Source organism: Lonchura striata, chromosome 3 (genome assembly GCF_046129695.1).
Source record: "Lonchura striata isolate bLonStr1 chromosome 3, bLonStr1.mat, whole genome shotgun sequence".
NCBI classification, from domain to species: domain Eukaryota; kingdom Metazoa; phylum Chordata; class Aves; order Passeriformes; family Estrildidae; genus Lonchura; species Lonchura striata.
Genome location: NC_134605.1, coordinates 10389189 through 10416529, shown reverse-complemented (window position 1 = coordinate 10416529; position 27341 = coordinate 10389189). Strand labels below are relative to the sequence as shown.

The 27341-nt window shown below is 35.9% G+C and overlaps 1 protein-coding gene across 2 annotated transcripts in view; it reads right to left on the bottom strand.

Moving 5' to 3' along the window:
• Positions 1–27341, bottom strand: part of USH2A (usherin) — a 373252-nt gene that overhangs the window by 280527 nt on the left and 65384 nt on the right. For both annotated transcript variants that reach the window (XM_077781882.1, XM_031504249.2), the window contains 7 exons: positions 24490–24673; positions 19286–19449; positions 15233–15391; positions 11291–11785; positions 9624–9896; positions 7265–7422; positions 5870–6014 (listed from right to left, as the gene is read on the bottom strand). In XM_077781882.1, the coding sequence (XP_077638008.1) occupies positions 5870–6014; positions 7265–7422; positions 9624–9896; positions 11291–11785; positions 15233–15391; positions 19286–19449; positions 24490–24673 (1578 nt within the window). The remainder of the gene's footprint in view (positions 1–5869; positions 6015–7264; positions 7423–9623; positions 9897–11290; positions 11786–15232; positions 15392–19285; positions 19450–24489; positions 24674–27341) is intronic.

Genomic DNA, 27341 nt, shown 5'->3' with positions numbered 1-27341 from the left:
AAAGAGCAGTTTAACTACAGCTTGAACACTTGGCAAGACAAGTTTGAGCAGATTCTATTTATCTCAGAAGTTACTTAAGTCATCTGTCATTACGAAATTTCTCAGATTACTTTACACTTTTCTAATTGTAAAACAGCGTCTTTATTATTGGAATAAATAATTGGATAATTAGCCAAGCTGAATCATCAGAGGATTCCAGTGCTGCTCAAGTGTTCTTGTCAAAGGTGAAGCAAATTCATTTCAGCTTTGCCTCTGTAGCTTTCTGAAGAGGCTTTGATTTTTTTCCTGCTACATTCTTGGCAGCAGCCTCAAATTCATGAGTCCATACATCAAGTCAGTAGTTTAACAACAAATGAAATTAAATTCAAAGAAGGGAAACTAATTGAAGGACAGCAACAAAAGTGTTTGGTAATGTGCTTTTTAATATGGCATGCCACATTTGCATGATAATTTTTCCTTTTTAGCATGGAGCAGAAAGTGACTAGCTTAATGAGGGATTATTCAAGACAGGAATGAACAAAATGCATTCATAACTAAGAACAAAGATTGTATTATGAAACGGAAACAGGCAACTGCCGAGAAGTAACTGGATGATTGGTTTATGCATTATGAATAAAAAGGTAGAAAAATATTTATATTAGTATTCACTAATGACTATATATACAAGATTGTTGTAATTAAAATTATAAATTAACATATTAAGAGTGCTTGTTTAATCACTTTGGGTCCTATTCACAATGAAGAGACTTATGTACATGCATGCAAAACAATCTGTGTTTCCAGGCCAGCAGCAAATGGCCCTCGTATTTCTCTTCTGTAACAAAGGAAACTATACATTTCTTACTACCTGTTTAATGGGTATTGGTGACTTTAAAATTGAGGCATAGCCTTTTGTAGAAAAGCCATTTATGACAGACACAAACAAATGAGGATTTTGAAAAGGGTCTGCACTGGACCTTATTCATAAATAGAAAAAATGGAAAAAAATGTACAAATTACTCAGATTAAAAGGGAAATCAAAACCAAAACAACAAGGAGCATAAGACAGTCCAGAACTACCCCAGGTAACCCAGAGGCAACTCCAAAGCCCCAAATACAACTGGTTGAGAAGTCTGCCAAGAAGCCAGATGTAGCTGGTGCTGGAAGAATATCTCCTACAAATTAGCTTCTGAACCCTGTAATTGCCATCAAAAGCAAAAGATTGGGAATACAATGTGCTGGGTAAATTGCAGCAATCATAAATCAAATACTTTGCTATGTCTTAAGAAGTGCTTTTAAAACAAATTTTTAAAAAATAAAGGGCAAAGGAAATGTGAACTTAATTACAAGAAATAAGTTTAGTCACACAGCAGCTAATGAAACATTGCTGTATGGATTGTTTAAGGCAACCTTTGACTATATGATTTGAGATCAGTAGCATAAGCAATTGTACTGGTTCAAGCATTCACATGGCTAGTCTCATCCTGCTGAAATGACAGAAAATGATGGGAATAAAGTGGCATTTCTCTGCCTCACTGAAAAAAATTGAAAACATGCATGTTTTGTGTTGGTAATTAATAATTTTATGCAGACACATTGTCACAAAAATAAATTTTCAAAGGACCAGGTCTCTCACTGGTACCAGCCAGTAGAGTTCTATAGGTACCATTTCAGTATCCTACATGAGAGAAAACCATGCAACAAAAACTGCTTCTGAAATTAAAAAAAAAAAAATTAAGGCTAAGGCCTAAGCCCTAGTAAAAACAGGCTGAATGCCATTATTAAAAATAAATAGGAATTTGAACATGGCAGAACCCAGAGAGAAGAATAAAATAAAATTTTACTCTACGTAGAGTTGAAAAATGTCCAGTGTTGCTCTCAGTTGCATACCTGCAGATCCACTTGATGATCTTGAGATAGCATAGACAAAAACAAATCTCAAATTGGATTTAAAATTTTCAAATAAATATTAACAATGATTTTTTCCTCATCCATCAGCCAAGGATTTCAGTAGCATGAACACAATATTGTGGCACATAAAATTATTTTAAATCCCACAAGGATTGTGGAAGCTGCAGTACCTTAATTTACCATTTAAATGACTGATTAAGAAGTATAAGATACTTCTTAATTAACTGCATATTTAAAAGTCTGCTATTTAAGTATTTGTATCTGAACAGACTAAATTGAGGTTCTCTTTCTGTCCAGTCACCTTCTCTTTGAAGGTAACATGGATGGGTAATTTTCTTCCATTACCTTCCTACACTTGTTTTGATCTCTCATCTCAATACTGAATTTACACTAATATTGATCTTCCAACACTTTTTACCATTCTTGGAGCATCAGGCATAACTTTTATTTATGTTCTTTTATTTAGCTCACCCTCCTGGCTTCATATGCATTTGTAACACTCAGCCTTTTTATAAAATAACTCTATTCTTAGCAATTTTACTGTTTTCTCACACTCTCCCCTCCCATTTTTTTTATTTGTCCTCTTTATTACTATTTACAAACATCGTGGGTGTATGTATTGGTGAAGAGGAGTGATTTTGCCAGTCTGACAGACACAAGGACATATGGCCAATCTGAGTTTTCTTTCACTCTACTGCAAAGCTACACATGAGATATTCCCGGTACAGATGCCTATATTGAACCAAGTTAGAATGAATCCACTCATGAAGTTTTCTTCTGGATTTTAACCAATCATAGTCCAAGAGACCTCTCACTGAAAAATCAGCAGACTCCTCCTGATGCTTCTGCCCCCTTGGGTGCAACCCTTAAATTTGGCTCCTGCGTGAAGTAGTCTCCTTTCTTAGTCTTTTCAATCTTATCTCAAAACTCTATTTTTCTTCCTCAACAGTTTTGTTTCTAGTGATGTCATGCTCTTCATTCTTAATTTGTTTTCATTTTCTGTCTTACAATGTATTAAGGAAAAAAAAAAAAAAACACCAAAAAATAACAACAACAACAAAACCCACACAAGTTTTCAGAGAAAAAGATTACTTTTTAAAGAGTTTATTTTTTATAACTAGGCTTCCAATTACCATAATGGATCTGAACAAAGCTTAAAAATTACTTGAGACTTCTAGTGGCAAATTTTAGAATTCACTGGCAATTTCAAAAGAAGCCCCTTGCTAATACACATCTGTTAGACATGCCAAAGCCACAGCCATCAAGATACCCACTGACTGCAATGGTCCATGTGATAAACCTGTACACTCCATACATAGAAGGCGAGTGAGTGGAGATGGTTTTCCATTATCATTCTCCTCCTCCTGAGGATCAGAGGAGAAGAATTAGTCCAATTTAGTATAACCTCTAGGCCAACTTGAAAAATAATTCAAAGCTCCTGGATGCAAGAGGACCATCATGCTGGAACACATTTCAGTCAAGACTTCCTCAAAAAAGCTGCCAAGGGCATGGAGGGGGACTGGTGTCCAGCCAGAAAAGCTGTCTCTTTGCCAGGGAGATTGTCACACTATGCCACGAAACAACTCACAGAAGCAGGCTAGATGTAAAAGAAAAGAAAAAGTACCCAAAAAGGAAACTTTCTTTTCTGACTCCAGTATATATACAATAGCAAAGTGACAGTGGATTGGAGGGTGAAACTGCAACCTCTCCAGCCACACTGGTCAAACACAAACTCATCAAGTCTCTCCACCCACAAAGAAGAATGCAAAACAATCATTGTTTATATGAACAGTGTGAGAAACCCAGCAGAAATATGTAAATATCAGAAGGCATAAGAAACTTTTAGAAGAACTTTAAAATGCTCAAAAGAACAGGACAATAGGAGACATTCCTCCATAAAAAAGAATTCCCCAACAGTCCTAGAAAGACAATTTTGATTTCATTTTGCATGTCTCAATGACAAAAAAAGAAAGGATATAAATGGACTAAGACTTGATTATCTATTTTTACAAATGCTGGGGATTGGTTTTCTCAACTTTGTTTCAAGTTTTAATTGCCTTTGATTGTCATCACATAAGTAGTGCTTCTTTTAAATTCTCTTTGGAAACATAGTTTTACAGAACTTCACGAAATGAAACATGCACACACACACAAATGGAAAGAAAAATAAAAACCAACCCTCACACAAACAAACAAAAAAAAACCACACACACACCAAAAAAAAAAAAAAAAAAACCCTGCATGGATAGGACGAAACAAATATCTCCAGGAATAAAAAATGTGACCTGTGGAAGACACATACAAATTGCATGCAAAATGTATGTTTTTAATGTTTCAGTTTGCCAAAATTTAAGACATTGCAATAACATGCTTTAAATACATAAAAGGAACACAATACAGCACTGATTCTTTTCTTTCAAGGCTTACAACAGTAAATAGGAAAAGGCTTCACCGCCAAACAGCTAATAAATGGGGACATGCCTGCTATGCTATTTTGTATTCTCCTGTCTTCTCTAATGTGATAGGTCTCTGAGTATTAACACAACCAGGGAGGAAATGGTCATAAACAAGCTGTCAAGCATAACTAAGCTATTGTTCCTGAATCTTTTAATAAATGTATAAATGCAAAGTTGGATCATTTGTAGTAATAAGGTGTTCTGTTTAGGCAATATTTGTTTCCATGGTTATTAGCACAGACTGGAACACTGTTCCTCATAGCTGTGTGGAATAGGATAAAGTCATACTTTATACAAGTAGGAGGCTCTGTTTATGGCCAGCCTTCCACTTGGAAAAAAAAATGGAAAGGCAATGAAATAAACAGACACAAAGAAGTGAGGATAGATTAGAGGCAATATCCCAACACCTTAAATTTCACTTCAATAGAGAGAGTGAGGTAATTGCAAAGATCATCATCACAACATCCGTATGACAAAACCACTAATTGCTTAACATTTTTAGTTCTAGTTATTTAACATTTTTAGTTAAGCATTTTAGCTAGTATTGTGAAAATAATTGATGTGTTTTAAATGCCTATACAAAAGGAAACCACAATGTTAACTGGTCAGTTCTCTTCAGATGACCACAAGTATGTCATATAGCATGAGTTTGAGCTTGTATTTAAAGTATTAAAGAACCATACTGACTACTTCATTCCATGAATAAAGAGACTTATAAAGCTGATATTCCCTACAGTTTCTCTCTTAAAATCCTCTTGAGCCCCCAGTGGCCAAGAAGTGAGTTTATGTCAGTCCTTTCTTGAAAGTACATACAGGCATTCTTCATCTCTGATGTGTATTTTCCCCTAGATTTGCAGATAGTGCCTTTGAAATCCATGACAATGCTACTGAAATTAACTTGAAGACTGAAAATGCACAGGAACATATATGCAGTTTCTTTAGCACTGTTCCCATAGACATGTAGATACATATCTACAAAGCAAAATCTCAAATCTCATGGGCTAAAAAACCAAACATTTTCATAAAAGTAGGCCCAAAGCATGTATGCTGCTTCTGATTTAGGCACTATGTACTTAAGTTACTCTTAAAGCCATGCAACTCCTCCTGCACGTGTTAAGCAAGACATTGGCACAGCTGGAGCATTTTACATTTCTCGTTATGCAAACACACACTGAAAACCCCTGACAACAAATTAACAACTTCTTAGCATCCTGAACAAGTGGATGCAGCCACATTTATGTGCCTTCACTGTTTAAACAAACACAAATAAAAACTATACATATCATAACTTGCAATGGAGAGAGCAGTACACAAATTCTACTGCTATAGCCAAGTACCTAAAACCTCCACTGAAAACATTTTAGTTTTAATCTGTCAAAACAAACAAATAATAATTAAGCAAGTCACTTTGTATTAATACAACACCTACCCCTGCCACTGTGCATCAAACTAGGACCATCATCATGGTATTCATTAGTAAAGCATGTGTCAGCTTTGCACTTTGCTACAGACTGTTTCCTTACCAGCTGCCAAGGTTTGCCCCATGCCTGGCTCACTGGTTACACAACCAATTTGATTGCAGAGAGTAACAGTAAAGTTGTACGTCCTGTAAGGTTTTAATCCCGTTGCTACGTAGGAGAGCTCATGAGCCTCGGCTATATGCAAAACCTGCAAAGCAAACAGATTGGAAGACAACAGTTGGTTAATAATATTTTCATTCCTGTCATTTGATGACATGATCACTAATAAGAAACTTGTCTCTGAACTTGCAGGTTTCTTCACTCAGACATGAGAATGCCTGAATAGACCAACTGAGGGAGAGGATTATTTTGGAGAGTCTGAACAAGCTGGGATTTAGGTGATAATACTTCCCATCACACTGTTTTATGAGGTAATAAGCCAGTTCCTGAGTGGATAAATGAGGAAACAAAGTTATTGCCTCATAAAACTGTGTGGTGGTGCAGTTATCACTACAAACAGTGCAGCGACAATTGAGATGACGAAAATGACACTATTAAGTTGTGAAATCTGACCACCATTGAAGGATTGACACGATTAGCAGGCATTAGGAGGGAGGGGAATAACAAATACCTACAAACACTTGCATCTGCTTTACTTTAACATCAGTATAAACTATCAGTGGGAGGGGAACTGAGTAAACTGCAGCATTTTTGGTATCTTTGTTATCAGATTTTTTTCCGTGAAAAATCTTGCAAGCCAGTGACCAGAAGCAATTGGCATTTATGTGTTGTTACAACAGCCTGAGAACAGTAGTATGCCCAGCTGATAAGCAAATAAACTGAGGCCCATCTGTGATAATACCAAAAGATAAAATCAGCTCTGAATGAGAAATACAAGAGCACCACATCCACTTTCATATTCATATTCTGATTATGTTATCATACTTCTGCTCATTCCTAAGCTTTCCGTTTACTATTAATGCCATGATATTTGTTCGCCAAACCCAGTCACTCAAACATTACAACAGTATTTTAAATTCTCACATTTTGACTTTTTAAATGTTTCTTTCCAATATTTTAGGTTTCCCCACTTCAAAAACACATCCAGACAAGTATCTTTTTAAGGAGAATGCAGATACCTAAAACACAATATGGCTTTAAGCATATTAGCAAGTACAGCAACAATACAGAACCAGTATACACAAGTATCAAAGTAATTTAATTGTAATTGCACAAACTCATCTCTCCTAATTTTTAATCTCACCTGCTACTGAAAACAAGTCAGCTCAGAAAGACAAAATGCAGAAGTAGTACATAGCATTACATCAAACCTGTAGGTGATCAGAAAACACACAACAAACCAGGGAAAAAATTCATCACAATACCACAGAGAACATCAGGTTTTATCAATTTTATTATTACCAGCTAGGAAAAACTTAATGTAACTAACAATAATACCTGAGAAAATGGTGGCAAAGACCTTTGTTCAGTCATCAAACTGATGCTATACCCCATCACTTCTCCTCTTGATATATTATCTTCAGGTTTTTCCCATGACACATTAAGGGAATGTGGTGAAAGAGGAAATACTGATGGAGATGGCATAAACACTGGGGCTAAAATAAAATTAAATTAATAATATTCATAAAATAAGTGAGCAATATGTATAATGCAAGCTTCCTCATTGTACTTGTAAAACACCATTTCAGACAATCATTTCTTTTCCCTTTCTAACCTTATTTTCAAGTCTAGCTGGAATTTTCACCTTATTTTTCTATTTACTTCACTCTTCATTCTCCTGCTTTCTACTCTGGCTATGAATGCAGATTAAAACTCTGCCTGTGTCTTCAAAGAAATACTAATCAACACTACAGTCCTATCCCCTGTAGCAGGTAGGAAAGTATATACAAATGAAAAGGCCTTGAAGAAAAACTTCATGCAACATGGGAAAAAACTGATAAAAGCAAAAAGTGTTCAATACTTCAGCATCTTAAAAGCAAATCTGTTTGCTAGGCCAGTTTGAAATTAACATGTCTCTCACTTCTTACAAAACAGTTCCCCTGTCTTCCATAGTAAATCTGTTAAAGGATTGTTTGCACTGCAGTTAAATCCCCACCTGATTCCTCTGTAATAATAGGATACCAATTCACAGCACTTCTGCTACATACAAACAACTGCACTAATGGACCTCTTCCCAAATACAATTTAACACTTTTATAACATATAGTATTTAGGAACAGATAAGCAAAAAGTTTCATTTTGAAGGAGGAATTAGTTTAGTCTGCTGTTTTGCTGGAACAAGTGACTGAGGGCACAATTTTCAAGCTAATACTAAACAAAAGCATAGGTAATGTAAGAGAGATATTTAATTGTCAACCATGGGCTTTATCAGTCCGAAAACCATGTATTTCTACTGAAATACCATACTGAAAGCATTGAAATAAATTGCTGATATTTCAAATAATATGTCAAGTGGCAAAGCCCTTTTGAAACTCTGAAGAGTCATAATACAAGAGGCTGTGAATTGGTTATACTTTGATAAAAAGGGGCCATATGATGACACTTGGCCTCTATAAAGGCCCATGAAGAGATGTAAGGAGTTAAAGAGTTGGCCGTCTCAAACACAAAAGACTTTGCCACAAGATAAGCACAGAAGGAAGCAACAAGATGTTGTTAACTCCAGGCCTGATGCACATGAGATCTGCTTTGCTCATTCTCGTTAAACGCGCCCAGACAAAAATTCCCACTTCAGCAAACTGTGTGAAGAAGCAACCAACCACACACAAAGATCACCCCAAGTCATGGGACAGATGGCTTTTGCAAACACCAAGAACCACTGAAGCTTCCCTAAGCCACCATAGCAAGAACTTGAGATAAGATAAAGATGGTACTATTGTCCAGATAGCTGTCCAGATGTTATCTCAGACACAGCTGGAGCTTAAAGAACCTTGGGAAGAAGAATGTATCACTGGTAGTGGACACAAAGAATGCAAGATTTATGGGCCACAACAAAAGCCAACTTGGCAACCATGCTGAAATCAGCTCTGATTTGATAAAAGGTAATTCCATCAGGGGATATCAAGACCATTGATTCACAGCCCATCAACCTAAGAAACCCACTGACATAAAAAAAGAGAAAGACTGAGCATATAGACTAATTAGCATTAGAAGCAAGGGGATCCTCTAACCAACAGAACAAGAGAACTGTGTAGCCAATGAGCATAAGTTCTTTTATTTGCTAAAATGTATAAATAGTGAAACATTTTGAATGACCTCAGAATAACCACAGAAGACCAGAGTGAAGAAGGACCAACAGGACACTGCTGGATCCATGGGTGGTAACTACCTTCTGTTGATCACTCTCTCTCCCCACTGTGTTTTCCCTTTCTTCCTATCTCTACACCTCACATTTCCTGTTAAATAAAATCCATGTTATTGACTTTGGCATATGGACTCATCTGAACCTTAACTCACATAGAGGCACCTCTCACTAATGGGGTCTCAGCAGAAGTTTCAAGCACTATACTCCTGAAAAGGTAACCCTCTAAAGGTTTTCAAATTAAAACTTTGCTTGGCATATTTTGCAATCTTGTAGTTTAAATGTAGGGCTAATTGACATGAATTATTTTCCTCAACAATATGATATTATGGTGAAGAAAATGCTTTTGTTTTTCATGCTCAGTTCTGAGATAATCTGACCTATCTTTAATTAGTTAAAATAGCCCTAGTTAACCATCACTAGACACTTTCATTGAACACTAAGAATACATGCTAATCTACATTTTCCTTTCATTTCTGTCAAATAACCAGTGCTTACCAGCCTCTCCTGTTCGCTGTGATGTCCAACCTGAAGATATGCTACCTGCCATGTTTACTGCTAGCACATAAAATTCATACTCTGTGAATGGCTCCAGATCAATGACTGTGGTGCTGGTCTGTGGTGGAGCCAAGGCATTTTCATTCTGAGATTCCACAACTGGTTGAGGACTGAGCCATCCACTGCTTTGGAAAATACGAATTTCAGGAGGAAGAAAGTTCTCAGTTGATTTTAATTTTTTCCTCATGTAAAGTTCATATCTTATAATTATACCTAGAGGAAAAGGCCAGAAAAAATGGTGAAATTAAAAGATATCTGGAGTTCTAGTAAAATACCAAATTTTTACACTTTTTTCCCTTTTTTAACACAAAGATAACTTTTGAATAATATTTTAATTATTTTAATGCAAACATTTTAAAACATATTACTGGATAGGAGATACATGCACATCAGTTTTATATCAATGCAAACTTATTATATACACAGGAAGGCCTCACCACACTGGGGTAAACAAAACCAGTCAGTGTTGTGGTATGAAGTAATATATGATTTAGGTTGGATCATGAAAGTAGTTTAATTATAAGATCATAAGAAATCTTATCAGAGATTTCTTGCAAAGCCAGGAGATAATGGCCATAAAATTTATGCATTTGAGTCTGTATTCATGGACTAAACTAAAGAGGTTGCTTGTTGGGAGAAAGAGCTTTTGTCTTTGGAGAGACCAGGAATTCTGACCAGATATCAAGGCAAATATGAGAATGTTGCTTAAATTTGCTTGTGCACATTAGGTGCATGTCATGGCTATGAACTGTGAAGAGTGTATGACACAGGTTGCAGTGCCAACAGTAAATATCATTATCTGCATTGTAGAAACTGCCTCTCTAAATATATAGTTATTCTTGTGTGGGCCATCTTTCTGTCCAATCTGGAAACAGCTGGAAAATGAGATGCTCAAAGTGAAAGCTGAGCTCCCCAAAGACAGATGCCCATTCTGTGAACAGATAAAAATGTTTGTTTTCACATGCACAAATACTTGTGCATGTTAGTGTAAGTTCACAAGACTCCATTGCTCATATATTAAAAGATAGTTTTACCAATAAAATCTGTGGTATCACAGAAGTATCCTACAACAGCTGTGTTCTCAGTTTCAAAAACCCAAAATATTATTACACAAGTCAGACCAGCAACTCTTGGCAATCACCTAATCCCTAACAAAGTTATACTGGTAATAGAATTGGCTACTGCACATGACTGATGGTTTCAAAAACAGACTTCTCTGTTAATTCTTAGATTTTTTTCCATAACTGTTATCTGCTTATTTATTTTTCATCAGGCAATACTACCACATCTGTCTGAACTAAGCAATCTGGCAAATTAGGAAAAATTAATTTTACTGTAAATGTTTGATTATAAATGTGATTTTTGCTGCAGCAGATGCCACTGAGTGCTAAATCCTGGACCAAACAGTCAGTGGATTTCTGGACTCTGGAAGAATAAAATACAGACTGTGAGGATACACTTAATGGCAAATAGGCAAATTAGGAAAATGCCTTACTTCATTTCTCAGTGCATGGTGCATGAACAGGGATATTCTAAATGAGATTTGAGGAAATACTGCTTTTCCCTTGCAAAGACTTTGATTGACAAAAGTAAAGACAATATCCTACCATTTGGTTTCTCAGGTGGTGACCATTCCACAGCCAGTTCTGTAGAGCTGATGGTTTCCACAGTCGGTGGGTGCAGCCCTTCTGGAGGAGCCTGTGCAGTAACTACGGTTACTGGCTGGCTCTTTAAGCAGCCTCCACTAGTACAAGCTTGCACAGAAAAAACATACTTTGTAAATGGACTGAGGTTCCAAATAATTGCTGAAGTCTTTAAGCCTTCATACTGACCACAAGGCTGCAGATCAACTGTGCTAGTACAAGTCAAAATATATTTCTCTATGGGCCCAGACTCATTGGAGACACTTGTCCAGTAAAGTAAAACAGAGTGGTGACTAACAGGAAAGACAGGATTCAAATCCAAGCTTCCTACAGGAGTCCCAGATTTTGTTCTGTAAGTCACTGAGTCACTTCTTGTAAAACCATGAACGTTGCTGGCTTGGATATAATAGGAGTAGAAGGTGTATGGAGCTAACATGGTATCGGTGAAGGTCTGAACACCTAAAACAAACAGGTGAGAAGAAAACTGTATCAGCTTAAAACGTTAAAAGTAATCTCAATTGCTATACCTAAAGTCTGCCCAGCTCTAATCCAATACACATTTATGACTGTTCACGTGCTCTTCTTGAGATTATAAACACTGGAAGTTCTCAGGTTTTTTTAGCACAGGAAAAAATGGTCCCCTTTATCCTTTATTACCTTCTACTGCACATTAGCATCATTAAAAGAGAGAAACTATTTTTTCACTGAACTTCTAGTTCCTGCTTTAATCATGAAGATTAATACAATTATCTTCTCATTCCTCCTTTTCCTCAAAATAATTATTTCAAATGTAAATCAGCATCAATATGAGTGAATATAATTTAGAAAAAAACCCCAAACCATTATGCAAACTTTCAGACCTCTTTTTTTTATTAATTTGATGGCATAACACCAATATTTCAACTTCATGTGCTTTCACTTCCTCACTTCTACAACAATGCTTAAAACCTCATTTGAAAAGCATTTATCTTGGATAAGAAGTGAGACAAAACTGCAAATAATTATTAAAAATATATATACAAAGCTTATACTTACCTTCCTCACCCCTACTTGTCCCAGCAAACAGGCCCTTGGTCAGGTAATAATTGGCACAGACTCCATGATTCAAAGATGGTGGGTCATATATATCTTTACTAAGAAACCCATTGCTTTTTTATAGACAGTTATGATATACCTGGACCTAACTGGTCCTCCAATCCAAACACCATCACCATTGGCTAATTAAGAAACCACCCTTTGGTAAACAAATCTCCATAACACAGTCCATATGTTTACAATACCAGATGCAGCAAGGTAAGGTAAGAATTCTCATTCTTTTCTGATCTTCTCACAAACTTTTACCAGTACAATGCTTTGGAAAGTTACCTGTTGCTGTCTGTGACCAGAGAGCTGCTGTCACACCTACTTTCCATTATCCTTAGTTAGTAGCCTTTTTAGCAACTTTTTAGTACCAATTGCCATTAATTGTTCCTGTGCATATCCCAGAAGCAGTTACACATCTTAGTCATCACAGCACAGTATGAATTTATGTACAACCATAACACCCTACATTCTTTTGCCTTAAGAAATAGTTAACATTGAGTAATATATGTCAGAGCACAGATCAACTTTTGCAAAGCAAATGAAGTGGATGAACCTATTTCTATGTTCTCTTTGTACATCCACACTGGCAAGCCAGCCTTGCCCTGAATACAACTTAAAGAAGAGAACAACAAAACCCTGAGTATTGCTGGATATTCAACCTTTGACACTGTAGCACAAAAGCAGCAGAGTCAGCCCAGTAACTGCTTACAGTACTTCAACTCTTTATAGCAATTACAACATTATCACTGGAGTCCAGCAATAATGCAACCATGTTATGTCATCTTCAAGCTTGCAAACCATGGTACTTCAGGCAGGGCTGGGGAACAAAAATTGTGCTAGAGAAGGCTGGGTATTTGGTATAAGGAGATTAAATATTAGGAAAAGTTTATTCATGGTAATGGTAGTCAGGCTTTCAAATGAGCTGTCTGGAAGTGTGGTAGACTCAAGATGTCTGGAAGTATTAAAAAAAGATGCAGTGCTTGGGGACATGGCTTAGAGATGACATGGCAGTGCTGGGTTCATCATTTCACTCAATGATCTTAGAGGTCTTTTCCATCCTTAATGACTTTATGATTTTGTATTTTTAAGTAATTTGAGAAAAAACTCAGTTTAGAGTTAGAATTGTTAGTAACATTGGGGTTTCTAGTATTGTTAGTAACTTTTGGGGTTAGAGCAAGTAGTTAATTTTATTCTCAAGATAATGACTGGTCTGGGAAACCTGAGGCTGAGGTTTTGCAGAGCACTTAAGAAAATACTGTTTTAATTGGGCATTCTGCAATACTATCATCCAGGTCAGCATGCTAATTATTCCTAATTTTCCTTGGGAAGTTCAATTTTTCTATAAAACTCTCATTTAGCCATAAGACAATGCTAATCCATAAGCATTACAAATTCCAAACTATACTAAGAAAAAAATAACATTAGGAAAAGTTTTGTCAGTATTAACAATGTATTTTTGATATCCAAACACCAGCAGATTATTTCATATCACTAATTAGGGGGATTTCGAGGAAACGTCAAAAATGCCTTTTGAAACCAAGTCTGTTTTTAAGAAGATAATGTTTTGTTAAATAGAAACATGTTAATGTCTCATTATCCAGTAAAATACATCTAGAATTTTTTTGCTTTCTACAAAGTATGTAGGTAGAATAATGAAATAACATTTTCAACAATGCACTGTTTCAAATACATTATTAAACAGATGTATAAAAATGAAATAGCATAGTTTATATTTTAAAATTAATTCATATTTTTACTAAAGCTAGGCCTTTAAACCAAACTAAGGTGTTGGAATCTTCTCTATTAGTTCTCTACATTTTTTTTATATTTCTCTCAATCACTTAATCCCACACTTACATGGGGTCACATATCTTTCCTCCCAGTATGTACTGCAGAGTGCCCAAACTCACAACGTAAGCCACATAGTAATGAACTGTAACACAGCAGCATGAACCAAAATATAGAAATGTGAGGTGCATTCCAAAGGATCTGGGCTTCCATTGAAAAATAGCTTCTTTTTCTTTTTCTCTCTCCTCTCCAGGATACACACAAAAACTAGAGAGACTCAACTACCACAAGATGTTAATGCTGCTTTGGTAAGAAACTGCAACAAACTGAAGCTCCCAGAACAGAGGTCAAACCTTAGTGGCATTAAACCACACCTGTCCCCTTAACAAAACCACTTGTGTGCCATGTATACACACAAACAGTATCCATCTCCTTTTCTTTGATAAGTGGATCAATATTAGCACAAAATGGCCTTTCCAGCTTGGACAGAGTGTCGAATCCTTTAGGACTGCCTTCTGAGGATCCCTTGGCAAGCCTCAACATGAGAGAAGTGGTGCTGCTAAAGACAAATCAGGAGCTACACTGATAGCTTAGCAGAAGGTGCTAAAAGTTAGAGGCTACAAAAAGCTTTCCTATATGTTAACAGTTTAAAACCAAGAAGATGAAAAAAGAAGTTTAAGCATATTATGGTCTCTTCTGTTTACCCTAATTCTTTATCTGTGACTTTGACTTTTAGGTTTTGGTATCTGTGTATAGTTCCAATAAATATTTTCAATAATTCAATTTTGAAGTTTTTCAGATTAAAAAGTAAAATAATTATCAGCCATTTAAGGTTATTCCATTTTCCAGATTTTAGACTAGAGTATTAATTCCTTTCAAGTAGAATTAACAACACAGAAGAGTAAGTCATTAAAGGGAAACAGGATAATGTATTCAAAACCATAGAGAATGAATGAGAAATAGCTAAGAAACACCACACAGAGATATAGATAGATAAGCACACAAATACAAAATCTTTGATGCCACCTTACTTACTATAAGGATGGTAGTCTTCAGTTGTATAAATTTCTTCCTCATCCCTATACAGCTGGTAAATAAGCCTGTTAGAATTTGGAGAGTCAGGGGAACTCCATGAAAGATTGATAACAGAGGAATTGAGAACTTCTCCTGTAGGAGGAGGTTGCTGGAAAGGAGCTAAAACATACACAAAAACTGAGGATGTAAAAATTAAAGTAATCAATAATCACACAAATCTAGTGAGAAAATGCAAAAAAACTGCTAAGCATTCTTCACCTTTTGCATAAAAATGCAGTCATCCAGGCAAGACACTAAAGACTAAACCAATCCATCCAAATGCTCTCCAACAAAGCTTTTTATCCATGAAAAAAGTGTATATATTTAAACAAATGATTAATAAATTAATCCCCCTTTCCACCCCAAAATAAAGCAAGTGTTTTCCAAACAGGTAGGGTTGGTTTTTTTTAAAGGTACTTCAAGGTCTCTACAAAACAAGAACCTATTTATATGGTTACATTATTGAAGTTTCTAGTTCAGTTAGGATTTTCTTTTTCAGAGGATTCATTCCATTTTAGCATAGACCAGGCATAACTTCCTCCAGTAAAATACAAACTGAAAGTCCAACTAAGTCCAGATTTTACTGAAGTGTTAAAATAAGCTTACTTAATATAATGAAATCACAAACACATAAAGGGAAAATTTTCGAAGTTCATTTAGGCAATTCACTTCCATTTGTTTCCAGTGAACTTGAAACCCATGAGGGCAAGATATCTAGCAGTTTAAGAAATCAGCTTGACGTGTTACTTTGCCAAAATATGACTCTGCTACCGCCTCCATTAACTTTGAAAAATGTGCTACTTAATTGCACTAGTATCAATAAAGAGAAAAACAAAGTTTTGAAGTTGAAGTTCAAAAGCCAAGTGCCTCACATTTTAAGAAAGAGAATTCAAAATCCCTCCTATGGCTCTTTTGTCATCCAGTGTGTGATCATAGTCCTTCTAAGGTAATAGCTAATACTCAGAAATTAAATTTTATATGCATATATACACACATATAAACATACATTTTGATAGATGGACTCAATTATCTCAAAGGTCCTTTCCAACCTAGATAATTCCATAATTCTATATTTATGTTATTATTCAGGTCAGAGCATGAGTCCACAGCTTTCTGTAGGACCTCCAGTAACCCAGTTACACTGAGGAAAGCCCTACTCTCTGTCCCTCCTTATGCCATACATTAGCACAGAACAAGACAGGTCTGTTTTGGCAGATAGTAACTGCTATCAGTGGCAGACTGTGCCATTTCCCCATCCTCTTCACCAGGGGAGTGTGGATCTAGAGGAAAACATTTTGCTTAAGGAATGAGAATAATCCAGGGCAGCACAGAAATCAGCACATGGAGTAAGCTAGCAGGTGTTAGATTCAGAACTACCCAATTAACTTTCCTCTCCCACATTAAGTATTATAGGAGAACACCAAGATTAGAAGCATAGATTTTGTTATCTTCTTTTTATAAACTATCATCCTCTTCATTATGTGGATATTTGCTTAGTATCACTAAAAGTTAAATACTAAAATCTGTTTAGCCAAGCTAACAAGGAATAAGCAAAGAAGTTGCAGACAGCAAATGTCATGAGGACCTCAAGCCACACAAGTGATAGATGTAGACTTATGCCAAAATCAGCGGGCACACTATATACAGGTTTTTAATACAAATCTAGAAAGTGAGATGAAGCTATTTAGAATAAGATAATGAAAAGCCCTGCTTCTACTGCAGTCTCTCAGCCAAGAAATAGCAAAAATATTTCTAGAATTCATTGGATTGAACTGAACATAATCATCATCTCCCCTTAAAAAGCATATGTTGTTCTGCTGCCTATCTGCAGCTCTGGCGTTCATCTCACTTAGGCAGTGAATGTATGCTAAAGGGTCTACAGGATTAAAGGTTGAGAATCAGAGGAATCAAGTGCTCCTAAATCTCTCTGGCATTTAAAAAAATTTCTCTCCATGAAATACATACTTACAAGACCTAAGCAATCACAGCAATTTACCAGCACCACCTTCATTCTCCACTGGCAGTCTCATGCTATTGCATATTGCTTCCATAGGTTTGCTGCTCTGAATTTTAAATATGTAAGCAAAGTACTTTATTGTATATTTTTGTGCAGCATCTAAGATACTGTTAAGTAAAATAATTGCTAAGAAGAAAGGTCTTTTCCTTAAAGAACACTATTTGGACATTGACAGTAACTTAAATTTGCTCCCCTTGGCAAAGACATATAACCAGTAACAAATGTGTCAACAAAATGCTGTTCTGCAATGAAAATAATCAGAAATGCCAAGCCAGGCAAAGCTCCATATGTGTGCAACAAGTTCAAATATTTTGGTAGGAATAACCAAAACACTCCAATTGCTATATCCTCTATGTCCAGAAGAGGACTCCGCTTGTCATTTAGAATACTGTCTGATGTACTTTTATCTAACTAAAATCTATAATATTCTTTTTCTATGTCATACTATTATTAATCAATTTTATAGTTGAATTGCTATTGACCTTTATCCAATGTGTATCCCAACACAAATAAGTAGGTTGGCTTATGTTTGTAAAGCACTTTGAAGATGAACAGCATCATAAAAGTGCCGTGTATGACTATTATTACATATTCAGTTGAAACATCTTACATTTTTTAAAGAAACAACGAGCCAATCAACTGCCTGAACAATGAACAGACACTGTGCTTTTGACAGAAGACTGGGGAAAAGGGAATCAAAACTATTTAAATACTTCCAAATTTTGAGGAAAGCTAAAAAAAATTGTCTTTGGAAACAAATCAGTCTCTAGGATATTTATGACCATTTATAATGCTGTGCATTCTACAATGCATATATTTGAAATTTAAATGGATTTACAATGAAATACAAACTGATATCAAAGTGAGAGCTGTCTCTACCTGTAAACACTTTGTGCATTTACATCTGTGCTTGCAAATCTGTGGTTTTCATATATCATAGTTATAAGTATCATATAAACACTCATGCAGAACACACAAAGAAATATTTTGTTGAAGGAAGATCCAGAAACATATTCCAGAGATAACTTGGGAATGTCTAACCCTGTTGCTGCATTACACATGGCTACCTGAGCTAGCTGTCACAGTATCACCAGTGTGGCCACTATTAATTAGGCCTGCTGACAGAAATGTCCAGTCAGCACCTGCAGAGTTCCTCACTCATTCCTTACAGGACCTCCTAGACTGGGCTGTTAAGTGTGTATGGCAGTAAGGTGTGCCACCAAAATGTAACACAGCTTTTCCAGAGTGAGCTGAGCTCCTTCTCACATGGTTTGGTATTGCACAACATGATGCCCTCAAAACCCATGTCTGAACACTGACCCAAAGACAACTTAAGTACTCAACTTTCTTATGACATATACTTTTGCCTTTTCTTCTTTAATAACTCTGACAACTTGGAGACTTTGTGCTGGTGATCTTCATATCCGCATGCTTCACTGCAATTTTTTCATTACAATTCATATCTGACCCTCATTTTCCCCACCTCACACACACCAATTTATGATGCTTTTTTACATCACATCACATATTTTTCCAAACTGACTGAAAAAGTGCTCCAGAAGGGGAATATCTGGAACTCATCCCCAGGAGCAGGTTTTCAAAAGCCTTCTTTTCTTCAGACCTTCTGAAGGCAGGTGTCCTGCCTCCTGTCAGTAGCAGGAAAGGGGGCTAAGCTGTAAGTTGTACAAATACTGTTGCATTCATGACAAAAAGGTGAACTATGGATTGGGCACTACTAAGAAAATGTGAAAGGAAATTATGGGTTGTCACTTCTCCCCTGGGTTAAACTGCAAGCCTAAGGTGTGTGTGACACAAAGGGTTCTATATATCTCTCTAGAAAACAATCCTACCATACAGTAAAAATCACCTGAACTTCGGTGACCCTATATTTGGGGGTGGGGAGGAAATAATTGACTGCTGACCTAATTCAATACTCACTAAATCGATTAAAAACTTTAATTTGAAAGACATGCTTTTAAGACATAACATCCACTTACTTTTACTGCAGCCAAAGAGGTTGTGGACATCCAAATTACTGGCATCTGGAACACAGTTGTCACATTTCAAGCCAGTTACAAATTGTTTACAAACACACTGTCCAGTAACAAGATGACAAGTTCCACTAATGGCTCCTGCAGGATGACAATTACAGTGCTGACATCTATAAACAAAAACAAATCAAGGAAGTCATCAACGCACATCAACACTTCAGTTAAGCACAGTAGGGTTTTGTTTAAAAGATTCTTGGGCAACATAATTAAAACATCATAAACAGTTCAGTAGTTTGAAACAGAGCAGAAAACCTATTAGCATGATTAAAATAAACTTACAAAAATGGTGCCCACTATAAAAATAAGTATTTCACTGCCAGAAAAATATCCTAATTTATATAACTATGGCTTAGAATTAAAGAGCTTTTATATATATTGATCCATACACAAACTGGATGATAATATTCGGTAATAACCACATTATGAACTCAGACCTACATCCTCACACAACCTTCCTTGAGAGCTGCAGAGTTCAGTGATACATAAGCAACCAGCTGAAGAGGTTCCTACACAAAACAGGCAACCTTCTACCTCAAGGAAAACTACGCTTTAGTTGGGAAAAATAAATCAACTATTCCTTGCCCACAAAGGCAATTTAAGGTTGAAAAAAATAATATGCTGTGAATAAAGGAGAATGAATGGTGACCAAAACTGAGAGAAAAAAACTCAGATTAAAACAATGAGAGGAAACAAAACAGCAAAAATACTAATATAACAGAAAGCACAATGTCTTTGCAGCCTGAAGGACAAAATTTGAAATAACTACAGTGAATAATTAATTAAACCTGCAAGCATATTATTTTTAAATTAAAAAGAACAAAATAATTAAAAGCACTGGTGCCACACAAATGCCATGCTTCAATTCTGTAAATCTCTCTGGCACCAGTACAATACTTTCAGGATTCATTTATGCTTTAGCTTTTGCATGTGAAACCTCTTGTGATCACCTTGCTCTTCATCTAATGCTATTTCCCCACTGACACTCATTTATAGCACAGATACCAATGTCAGATTGTACTAATATTCAAAGAGTTTGAATACATCAGAAATTAAGCAAAGCAAATGACTACACATACTGTTATGCTACCCCTTGCAATACAGACTGCCATTATTACTTATAACAAAGTCAACAATGGCAAATAAAACTTCCCACTTTAGATTCTAATTTCACTGTATTTTAATTGCTGCAGACTAAAAGAGCTCTGAAAAGCCATGATCTGGGAAACAGGTGGGAAAGTACATTGCAGATAAAACATACTGAGAAGTCTGCACTTCCCTCCCCTTGTCCTGAGCTGGAAAACTCCAATCCTCAGGCATAAGCAACATCAGCTTCAAGGGAATTTTAAATTTCTCCAGATGCCAGGTCCCAAGGTGATGAAGCAGCAAAAAGAAGCCACCAGAGAAGTCCAAGGCAGTCATGCTATGCCCCCTTTATTCTGCTAACCCAAAGACTAAACAAGAGTCAATTTATATTTGGCTGATCTTTCCTTGGCCAGTTTCACCAGACCCAAGGAAATATGTGGTGGTTTACACACGTTACTTTGCCATCTTCCCAGTCACCACCATCACACCTTAGTCTGTATCTCCTACTGTCTTCATGAAAGCAGAAAAAAAAGTGAATTCAATTATATTTTAGGTATCATCTTCTTAAGGCAAGGGAGAGAGGAGGGGAAGGTGGAAACTGTTTTCACATTAGGACACTAAAATTCAGGTCAATAATCAGTGAAATATGCATTAAATGTGACAGATTTTTAAACAAGCTTAAGGAAACTCTTCACATAGGTTTTCTGCCTATCACAGAGCTCTCTGTATTAGAGTTCCTCTACTCCACAGCAGCTCGTGCTGTGTGATCTCCTGGGGAATCATTTAACACCCTTAAAAAGGCTGATAAAAGCTAAAGCTGCAAAATAAGCTGCAAATTTGTTTTATGGACTAATATCCTTTTGAGAATAAATAAAATACATTCTCTCTTGGAAACCACTATACTGCAGTTCGCTCTCTTTTACAGTCAAGAGAAAAGGGCAATTTTTTCAAAAGTCTTTTAATCTACAGACAGTGCATCCAAATCCCCGTTTAAATAGAGGTTTTGTTTAGAGTATTTTAACAAAAAACAAGTTTAGCTACCAAAAAAATTATTTGCTCAGTAAGACAGTATTTTATTATTATTTTGTAATTTCATTATATGCTGATTATTTTGTAGGGGGGGATGTTGACAAAAGTTTCTTAATAGATAAACAGAGAAAGACAAGTTTCTCTTATTGTTCCTGTATATTATTACACCTCCTATGAATAAGGGTCTCCTGATTATTCTAGTCTTGATTATGATTCACACATGACAATCAAAGTCAATACTCATACAGTGACAGTTCTCAGGCAGGGTGGGGCTGCCAGAAACAGGGTATTCCTTTCTGCTTGTTGCATTTTTCTTCTAGGAAAACTGTAGGCTCCCTCCTTTTACCTATACTGAATGAGGCTCCTGATCCTGCAAATAACAGCAGATATTTCACCATATTCCGCTCCATAGGATTACTCATTATTTCTGTGTAATAATATGCATCATGTTATTTAACTGCAAAAAACTAGAACTGGATTTATTGTTAGGCATAGTTCATACTTTGCAGTCAGAATTAAGGATTCAGTCAATTATGAATTTTCAAAAAACATATCCAATTATTTTAAAATATAAGTAACTTTTAATCATGTGAGAAATATTTGCTGTATTCTTGTCAAATGCTACTTTTTCAAGGTACTCCGAGTCAAACATATTTGAGTTTTATTAAAACAGAATTATATATAATCAAGGAAAACAGACTTTTAAAACATGGAAAGAGAAATGTCATGCCAAGATGAATTGTGATATTGATTTTCTGAGGATAAATGGTTTTTGTAATATTAATATAGAGAAACCTTTATTACATTGACTCTCTAGGTGCAGTTAGAGCCTCTCCAGCAATCTGTTTAAAATCTTCATTTTTCATCCTTATGGGAAAACCTCACTTGCTAAATGGATTTCATAAACAGTAATCTGTCAAGATATATATATAAATAGATAAACAATTTGTGTTGTTCATTGACCAGTTCATTATAGTAAACAATAAAGAGCTAAAGCATTTCAAATGTGTACAGATGCTCAGAACCATTACAGATCTGCTCAGATTGCTGCAAACACTCAGTATTCCTAATTTGTTAAAAGCCAAGAAATTTTTCCTGCTTCATAACCTGAAATGCATTAAAGAATATGGAGTTCCTGTTTTAGCTCAAAAACACCAAAAAATAAATCAGCTCACATATAAATTCAGAGTGGGAGAATTTTAAAGCCTCACAATCTCTGTGTATCACAGCTTCTTCTTCTTTTCTGCTACTGTGCACAGACAGATATGTCTTTGCCACTACAGATAGCTCACATCCTTTTCTGTCCTTAAAAGACACTTGGAGCAAGGATGGCTTAAAGGACCTGGCAACTTTATAGAGAAACAAAAAGCATATTACTCTTTTTATGAAGACATTAACAGTTAAAGAAATAGAATAAAATAGATTAACAAATAAAGACCTGCATTATCATTGTCAGTGGATAAAAGTTTCTGCCTAAGGAACAGAGGTACATTGTCCAAGAAGACGACAATGAAAAGGGAGACAAGAAAATGCAACCTAAGTTCATCATGTTAATGTACAACCAGAGTAGTCTTCAATACTGCCATGAGGATTAACTAGTATTAAGGCATTAAAGTCAATTCAGATTCAAATCTCAGAACTCTAAAAACTTTCTATCTTTACAACAAGGTCTGGATCTAGATAATTTATGTTTCCACATTTTGAATTGCAAAAGACAGGTTAAAATGCAGGTATTTGAAAGCCAGTATATAGCTCAGAAAAGCTATTGTTTGGCACAAATGTGCAAAAACTGAGGGGTGAGAGGAGAATCTATTCCAAGTAACTAAAATTAAAAGGTATCATTAATATTAAGGGAAATATATTTCAAAGGGAACTTTAATATTACACAGACTTTCTTTCTCACCATTAGAAATGACAGGAAGTGAAAATAGAAGTCCTTATTTCTACAGATTATTTTATGGCTATTAGCAGATGCCTCAGTGACCCGAAACAGTAAAAAATAATTTTAACAGTCTCCTAATTAGTGACAGTAACATAAAAGTTAAAGTGAAAAATCTGCAGAATAATGTCAAATACACACAGGATGACATTGCTAATCACTGCCTGAAAGCATGTATACCCCACACTAGCTAGGGGAGAGGAGCAGAGGGAGGGGAGCATTGTACAGGTTTTGCTTTTGCCTGTGGTACATGGGTTTGGCTTTTTAAAAGGCAAAAATACCAAATACAACAAAACAATTTTCCACCATCAGTCTGCATGAAAAGACAATTGCATAAGAGTGTGCAATCTTCCTGGACAATATTTTAAAAGAAAATTGAGATTGTGAGGATTAGGCAAAAAAAACTATACTGGGAAAAAAAGCGCAATAGTTGAAATAACAGTGCACTATACAGATATGTTTTCCCCTTATAATCCAGAGAATCCATATAATTTCAATTATATTGATTGAAAAGACGCCAGGCTACATTAGAAGTAGAATTTACCTTGTGGCACATAACAAATTTGTTGAACAATTGTTGATTACACTGCTTCAGGAAAACAAATTTTTGAGATTAAAGGTGCAGTGAACATTTTACCAGAAGAAATTTGGGAAGTCAGGGATATCTGTAGTTTTCCCTTTCTCGCCCCGGCCCCACCCACTAAATCTTCCTGAAATCTTCAATAGAATTCACTAGTTGTAAGAATGGCAAATTACCTGCATTTTAATAGTCAATGTTTAACACTTCAGAAAACAACACATTTTACTGAAAATGCAGAGAAAACATAGGAGAGCAATTAACTAATTGTTATAACTTAGCCTTATACATCTTTCATGCTGTTACTACTTAAATCCACGGCATAATTTATAATTTTTTCAGCTCATGGGAGCACAGGGGATTGTGTAATGTATCACATGTAAATCAGAGTGCACACACGAACTCATAGAAGGGTTAACCTACCTAGAGCACATCTTTCCATTGTCACTAAACCCTTGACTGAGCCATGAGGAAACTGTAACAAGGAGGTTATAAGTGACCTGTAAAAAAAGAAACACTCACCTCCCTGTGACAGAGTCAAATCCAAAATAAAGTTCTTTGCAACGTTCACATGTCTGTCCTGTAACGGAGGCGTCTTGGCAACTACATTGGCCAGTGAGTTTATCACAGATCTGATTCACAGACCCAGCTATGTGGCACAGGCACGGCAGACAGCCAGTGATGCTGGATGGAGAAAAATAAAAACCTGCAAAAGAATGAGATTTTGAGAATGTTGGTTAACTCTCTTCAGACTCTTAGCCAGTGCAAATGCAAAATAGGGGGAGTACATTAACATGTCTGTGGGGAAAGGAAAGGCCCAAGGATGTGAGAAATACTCATGAATCCAGCACAAGTGACAGAAACAAAAAATAACATAGAGAGAAGAGACATTTGTCCATTCCAGTTCTGAGATCTCAGCTCTGAAAATGGCCAGCTGCAAACCATAAGAAATGTACATATATTTTTAAGAATGTCTCTTAATTTTTATCAACCAGTGGTTGACTTAATCCTTGAAATAAGATAGTGTTTCTTTGGAAAAACAACATTTGATAAGCACTTCTTATTTATATTTCACTCCTCCTTAACATAGAGCTTGCAACCTACACAAATACTTTCATACAAAATAATAAACTGATAAAAGAAAGTTACACCTCTGGTATTAAACAGCTTTCACCCCAAATCCTGTCCTGCTCCTGTACTATTTCAAATTATGAATTTGAGCATTCATTTCACATTCCCCACAGTATATTTGGTATGCTTCTGCTATGTCATCTTTCAATCTATTGCCCTCACAAGCAATCTTTATGCTGATATTTATCTGTTACTGAAAAATACAGTTAGTATACAGTTTATACACCTCTAATCTGGTAATTTAGGAATTTACTCATTATTCGCAACCTCACCTAAGTTCCTTACAAAAGTGCTTTTAAATACATTCTCTTAATGAATGCTGTTCCACTTGCATAATCTATTTCACAATGTATGGATTTATTTCATTCTTAACAATTTCTTTCTGATCAGAAGACAATTCAAGTAATGGCATGCTAGTAAAGACGTAATTACATAAGTTTCCAAAACATTTTCTATTTTAACCTGATTATTAATAAACATCTAACTGTTTTGTTCACACAAGTTTTTCTCTTTATTTTTTCCCCTCCCCCCTTGGAGGAGTACAGTTTATTAAAAATGTAGCAGTGCTTGAGAACTCTGCAAATGGCCCTGATGCCAGAGTATTAAGAGACATTGGACAACAACAAGTACCTATCTTGGAACATGAATTCTAAAATAGGGTCATTGATATGTGTTTCTATCTCCCTTAGCTGCTATTAGTTATTATTGTACAACTTCAATAGAAAAATTTCAGCTGCTACTGAGATATGCAGCATTTGCACAGACTTCTCAGACACTTGCCCTCTCTCCAGATCAAGTTCAATCAGTAGTTTCGTAGTCATGCTCTCAGTTACTGAATATTTTTTGATGTCCAATAACTTCCTGATGTCCTGCTTTATAATAAGGAGCCCAAAATTATATTGTAACATGTCATATTGCCCAAGGCCTTATTATTTGTCTTACAAGAGATAGCTCTATATATACACCCCTAGGGTGGTATTCTCTGCCTTTGCAGCAGTGCTGCATTGTGAGTTCATATCCAAATAGCAGAGGAACTAAACAAATTGAAAACATTAGAATTTTACTGCTCAAATCTTTGTTCAAGTTTAGCCTCTGGTCCTCAGTGAGATAAATCTCAAGTGGACAGTGAAGTGATATCAGTCTCCAGTTAACATACATTCGCATCATAAAAAACCACGCTGTTGGCACTTTATTCCAGAGAGGCCCCGAACTGAGGCAGCAGAGAGAGCAAATAGCCTGAAGTTATTAGTGAGGCAGCATGTATTATCTCCTGCTGCACCTCTCTGCGCTCTGCAGTGCCCATCCTGTGCATAAATACAGGAGACCATTTCCCAGCAATGTCACTCCTGAGCACAATGAATGACTCCACTCCAAGAACCTAACAGGAAGGCTGGAAACAAGTTGAAGCCTTGGACTCACACAGAAGGTCAAAGTACTTCTTCAGGACCCACTTTATAGTTGCAGTATATAAGTGATAAGCACTTGGGCTAAACCAGATCCTTGTCCATCTGAAATTTTGCACAGAACTATGATTCTATGATTCTTTTGTATAAAATAACATCTAAGAGAAATCTATAATGAGCAAATAAACACATCTCTAGAAAATAAATTCGTTTTCCCTGAGCAGGATCAATTATTACAGCATATATTGCTTTTATCGTAGCAGTGAAATCACTAATTATAATCTATACCTTAGTATTAAACATCCTGGCTCTCCTACAGCCACACTGCCTAAACCACTGTAGAGCAGTGAAGGATTTGGGAGGTTATTTTTTATTATAATCTTTTTTAGAAATGCTCTAAAAGTTTCTGGACACTACCACAGTTACTTTTTTTCCCAGAAGTAGCAGGTAAAGGCTAAACATTTTTTTAATAGTGAGGGATAGGAAAATGCAAAAAATTTCTTTCTCCAACTAATTTGTAAGTAAATCACCATTATCAAATGTAGAGAAAAAAGAGGAAATCAAGATTACAAATTCATACTGTTTGTCATAATCATTATTATTTACTTACACTATCTAGAATTTGACTCCACCTAGGAAAGTGTAACAACTTAATGCAAGCTTAATTTACAGCAAGGTTAGAAGGGCTCATAAAAGTTGCTTTATAAAGGATCTACTGTTGTACAATAGAGCCAATTTCCAATTTTAAGACAGCCACCGCAAATCTCTGAGATCTATGTATGTAACTAGTATTATGCTTATTCTTTCTCAGATTTTTTTCCAATTCAACCATAACTGATC